Source organism: Paralichthys olivaceus, chromosome 6, assembly GCF_024713975.1.
Source record: "Paralichthys olivaceus isolate ysfri-2021 chromosome 6, ASM2471397v2, whole genome shotgun sequence".
In the NCBI taxonomy this organism is placed as follows: Eukaryota; Metazoa; Chordata; class Actinopteri; order Pleuronectiformes; family Paralichthyidae; genus Paralichthys; species Paralichthys olivaceus.
Genome location: NC_091098.1, coordinates 14,081,078 through 14,086,628, shown reverse-complemented (window position 1 = coordinate 14,086,628; position 5,551 = coordinate 14,081,078). Strand labels below are relative to the sequence as shown.

Sequence of the window (5,551 nt, the reverse complement as noted above, 5' to 3'; positions counted from 1 at the left end):
AACAGTTGAGGGTATAATACGGGGTTGGGAGTAATTTATGTTGGGCACCTTAGCAGCTCAGAACAGGCATGTAAGCAAACTGCGATCCTCACACGAAACAGGGGTCTCTCGTCGGTGTTGCTAAACAAATTGCAAATTGTCTCCCTTCGCGTGTGCAGAAACAAAATTGCAAGTGACAACTCCTTCGAAACACAATAAGGCATGGTAGCGTGTTTCTTCAATTGACTTCCATCGAAGAAACATGTTTCCCTTCAAATGAACAATTTATTGATATTCGGTCACATTGAGTGCCCAACCGCACTTTTCAGGTATGTGAACAGCTTCGCGTGGGCTCTATGGATTTTCCTTTCCCATGACATCAAAGTGTACATTGCTCAATTTTTTTCCATTTTTAACAGAAGTCATCACAGGTGCAGATGGGCTACACAACTTAAAAGCTGCCTCATGAGCGAGGACTCACAAAACACAATGTGGCCTTCTCTGCAGAGGCTTTCAGCTCTGCACTCGTCTCCTCTGGAGTCCAGCGTTGCGGTGGGTGTGACGTTGACACATTACAACTTTCCCACACATGAATGTTTTCAATACATGTTAAACCAAAATCAGCAAATTATAATTCAGAGTGGATTACTATTGCAGGCTAAACATACAATGACAAAAATAAAATATGGTAAGTATTGCCTTTGGAACATGTTTGCAGTCATGAGTAAAATATATAAATTTAGACCTCTAAAATTTAAATTCCAATGTTAACCATTAAGTTACTGCAAAAACTTTAAAATGACACAAACCATCTTACTGAAAAAATGGCAGGTATTTGTTACTTGTTACCAACAATTTCATTATATTGATTATTATTATTCTTGGAGGGCCTACTGGTTTCAGAGCAATAAGTGAAACAGACTGTCAAATATCAACACAAACGTCTCTACGCTTTTTATCCATTACTACTGTAGTTCTTTTCATAGATAACATTACACAACCATTCCTAAGGTAGGGATGCACAAAATAAAATATTAAGTAGAAAATATGAGAAAAATGTTAGTATTTTCTTTACTATGCTATGTGTATTGTATTATGGGCTGTTCCCTGGGCAAAACTCACATCTGTTAGTATTCAGCATTCCACAGAATTGACATGATGATTTGGTTTTAACCGTGGACGGGACACACACCGAGTTCATTGTCTATCTTGCAATTTGGTGTTCCACTACTGAGGAACACAATAAAATACACTCAGATCCAAAACCATGAACCTTAATATTATTTTTCAAACACAGATAACAATATAGGTAACTGAAATGCATCTGGTGAGCTTCAGAATAAATTTTCTACTTTGAAAACACAGGGACCAAGTGAGCTTCATTTCAAGCCCATTAAAGTTAAAACAAAAAGCACTACACTTCTTCAGCACACCACTGTCCTTTGACCATATTTTTCAAGCTATCGTGCCTCCATCATGATGCACTGAAGAAGAGCTGTGCAACATGTTTTAACCATCAAAATGTTAACAGGACCGTTTCTTTGCAGCTTCAGTACAAAATAATTCATTAAACCTTCACAGAAAACCCTGATTTCAAAATTGCCATGCCCACCTTTGTATCCATCAATCAAAACATGAATATATTACTGCACTGTGATTCAAAGCTTTGAAATAATATCTTCCAATTACCCCTTTTGTAAGTACCTGTTTAGGAGGTAGACACAGCAAAACCTGTACGGACAACATTTTCTTTACATACTTGTATTTTTCCAGGAACTTTGCTAAGCTAGTCATTTGTAGCTCGTTTGCACTGGATTCAATGTGATTATAGTGAATGATGTCAGCATTTCTGGTTTTATTGTCATGGAGGTGTTATTGTGTCCACTCCTTCTATTTATCTAGAATTTTCTCGTGCTATATCTGGATAGCTGAGATTTTAAACTTGCATATGAACCACGTTTTCCATATAATCTAAGTCTTGTTGAATTACATTGAAATTTACTCCTCAAATGCTCCTCATGTTTTACAGTATTCTGACTGAATGGTTTATGACTTTGTGAGCAATTAATTCATACACCCTTTTAAAAATAATTTCAAAACCACACAACCTTTTAGTTTCTGTAGGGCACAGTTTGTCCTTTTTAGTGGATTACATGGCAACATACAACACTCAAGAACCATACTAGTGCACCCCATAATGCAGAACACACAGCATGCAATAGTTACTGACATACAGCAGATCTTTTTTCTTTTTTTTTTTACATGACTTGAACTTAGTGTGTTCTGATTTTTAAGATGCTCCACGCACCACAATCATGACCAGATAGTCCTCTTCACTTTTAGCCAGAGCTTTAGCAGAGGAATCCAGGAACTGCTGAGAGAAATCACAGGGAGGGAAAGCATGAAGAACCCCTGTGTTGTCTTTATCTCTGCTCCCTCCCACAGGCAGGCTGATGACTCCTGCTGCTTGTTTTTGGTTGAGGTAGGACACCAGGTTCCGAAGTGGCCGCTGGGTTGAGGCTGCGGGGTCAGACGAAGATGCATCTTCTGTAGTGCCGGGAACTGCCAGTAGAATGGCGTAGCCGTCGGGACCTGCCACCTTGATGCGTCGGGACACCTCATCGAGCTTGGGCTGGTCCAGGCGAAGACGCTGGGTGATCTTTAGCTCGCTCACCTGCCTCCCCGTTGTGCCCTCAGCAAGCAGGTCACTGGCTACATTGTGGTCACCCTCCAGCAGGTGCATGTTGGCTGGAAAGTTGCTGTTTTTCAGCAGCAGCATACCTTGCCAGGCCAAACTGAGTCTGGTGCCGTCCGACTTGGACAGCTGGCCTCCCTTAGAACCTCCCTCAGAACGTTCTCTCTTAGCCGGCCCTTTACCACCTTCACCTGCTTTACGCTTTCGCTCTCCAACTGCAGAAACACTGCTGCTTGAAGGTGCCTTGTCAGAGAGACTCTGATTTTTTAATCTCCGTTCAGTGCCACCTCTCTCCAGGCTGGTGTGGCGTTCTCGTACTGGGGAGGGTCTTTCGCCCCGCACAGGGCGCTCTGAGTCACTGAAGCGGCCTCCATCTCTGCTGCTACCTCCAGGACTGCCATCTGGAGAAGCACGCCTTCGCCTTACTGTCCTCTCAGTGCTGTCAGGGGAGTGGTCTATGTGACGGCCATCCTCCATTACACGCCGTTTGCGAACAGGTTCTCGTCCCTGCAGCTCTCGTTCCAAAGACCAAGGCTCCCGTGCCCGCCGCTCGCGTTCCAAGTGCTCCAGGGGCTCGAAGGGTGAGGCACGTACCCGTTCGCGAATAGCTGGGTTGGGCCACTCAGTTCCAGGAAAGAGTTCTCTCTCCCTAAAGTGAAGCGGAGGTGGAGTCCGTTCCCTGACCCTCAGTGGTTCAGGTGTGGCACGGTGGACAAATGACTCAGCCACCATGTCAAAAGGTGGTATAGGGAGAGGCTGCAGAAACTGCTGCTGGTAACGATGTTCAGTGTCAGCAAAGTCCACTCTCAGTCTTCTCTCAGGACCCCCCAATGGGAAGCCCCTCATGTGTGTGCATGCCGCCTGTGCAGCGTCCAAACTTTCATACTGAATGTAGGCCCAGGTGTCCCCCTTCCTGTAGTCAATGGTCCTTATAGTACCAAAACGATCAAACTCCCTTGCTAGAGCAGCTAGGGGAACCCAGGGTCCAAGCCCACCCACCCACAGGCGTGTGGTGGGAGTTGCTTTCCCATAGCCTATCTTTATGGGATTGCGACCCACTATTTTCCCAGACATACTTAGCTTAGCACGGTGAGCCATGTCAAGGTTCTCAAATTTCAGAAATCCATACGTGCTGGTTTGTCCCCGTGTGGGTCTCTTAATGTCCACCTCTGTGATCACCCCGAACCTGTCAAAGGCTCTCCTCAGGTCGGCCTCTGTCACCGTTATATCCAGGTTGCCTAAAAACAACGTCCTGTTGGCTCTTTGGTCATCTTCCGGAGAGATAAAATCCTCCTCACGAAAAGCTGCTCGCTCCGCAATGAAAGCTGGACGTGCCCTGGCTTCAAACAGAGCAAACTCCCGGTCCCGCTCCAGCTCTCTGGGCAAAGGAGGCGGCGGGGGCGGGGGGAGCCGTCCTAAGGCCAGCTGCTGCAGCCGGTAGTCTCTGTACCCGAGCCCCGTGGGCGAGAGGGGTCTCTGCAAATGTCTGTGGCTCTGGGTTGCACCGTACAAGTCTCTCTCCACCGGGGAGCGGCTTCTCCTCCTGTTAATGTACACCGCCTCGATCTTCAGCGGCCGGTCGTACAGCACCAGCCGGCCCCTGGCGTGCTTCGCGGCCCGGGCGTCCTCCGGCTTCCTGAAATTCACGAACGCGATCCGCTCGTCGTTGCTGCGGCTGATCTTGACGCTCACGTCTCCGAATTTTTTAAACTCGTGAAAGAGTCCGTCCTCTATGTCTTCGTCGCTCAGCTGGGTGCCGAGGTCGCTTATTTTCAGCGTCTTGTACTCACTCTCGGTGCTGGGCGGCTGGACCCGCTGCTCCCCCCGCGACGTGGTCCTCGGCGAGGCTAAATCCAGCGTCAGGCTCAGGCTGTGGTTTTTACCGACGGAGCTGGCGGCAGCAGACTGACAACTGTGATTGTTCCCAGTCCGGCTGTGACTGTCGAAATCCCGGTCCCTCTTCTCGCCGAGTAGACTCCTTCTCGTGGAGCCGCCGTCGCCTTTGGTCGAGCTGTTTCCATTATTACTCCCACTGGAAACGGAGAGAGCCCCCATTTTCTTGCTGGTCGGGTGGCATCCTCCTCGGTCTCGAATATCGTCCAAGGCCCGGGAGCGCTTTTTAATCGGCGACCGCTCTTTGCCTTTCATTTCAGTCGTCACGGAGCCGTTCCCTGGGGCGCCTGGTTTTTAGAGCTGTTTCTGCAAATTAGTGCAGAAAATGAAAGAAAAGAAAAGCGGATTTATTCACTGACCCTGCGGCAAAACAACAACAGCCGCCATTTTGTAAAGATTAGCGTCAAGGCCCGCCTCTTCCCCCTGATTGGTTAAAAAGTGGGTGGAAAACTTTTAAAGCGCCTGTCAATCATCCGGTAGGGATGGAACATTTAGATAACTGTTTGTGTTTAATTTTCATATTTATCACCGAGGTGACGAAGTATTATAATATATTATATATAAGCTATTTGTGTTTTATATTAGCTTCCTGCTTTAGTCTTCTACTCATTTTATTCGTCTAGTGATAACAAGAAATAAAAACATGCTGATATTATAAGACGCTTCAACTATATGCCTGAGAGTTTGTTTAATATTATTCACATATCATTTAAAACTGTAAAAGATCAAATATTTGAATTACAGACATTTCCTAAAAAAATACTCAAAGAATGTTAAAAAAAAATGGCCCAATAAAATTACTGGAAAATTACCAGAAATATATCAGGGAATAACTAAACATATCTGGAAAAATCCCCTATAATTACTGAAAAAATACTGTACATTAACAGAAAATTACTGAAACATACAGTCAGTACAATCATATAATACATAGAACTACTTACTCAAGAAAAAGGGCCCTTTCTTTTGGACAAAAAAGTTCAG

General features: G+C 45.6%; 1 protein-coding gene across 1 annotated transcript; it reads right to left on the bottom strand.

The window, feature by feature from the left end:
- Positions 1 to 244: 244 nt before the first annotated feature.
- Positions 245 to 4,986, bottom strand: rbm15 (RNA binding motif protein 15). The gene has a single exon (XM_020089321.2). It carries the CDS (start codon positions 4,820 to 4,822, stop codon positions 2,270 to 2,272), a length of 2,553 nt encoding a protein of 850 aa, XP_019944880.2. The 5' UTR covers positions 4,823 to 4,986; the 3' UTR covers positions 245 to 2,269.
- Between the last annotated feature and the right edge of the window lie 565 nt (positions 4,987 to 5,551).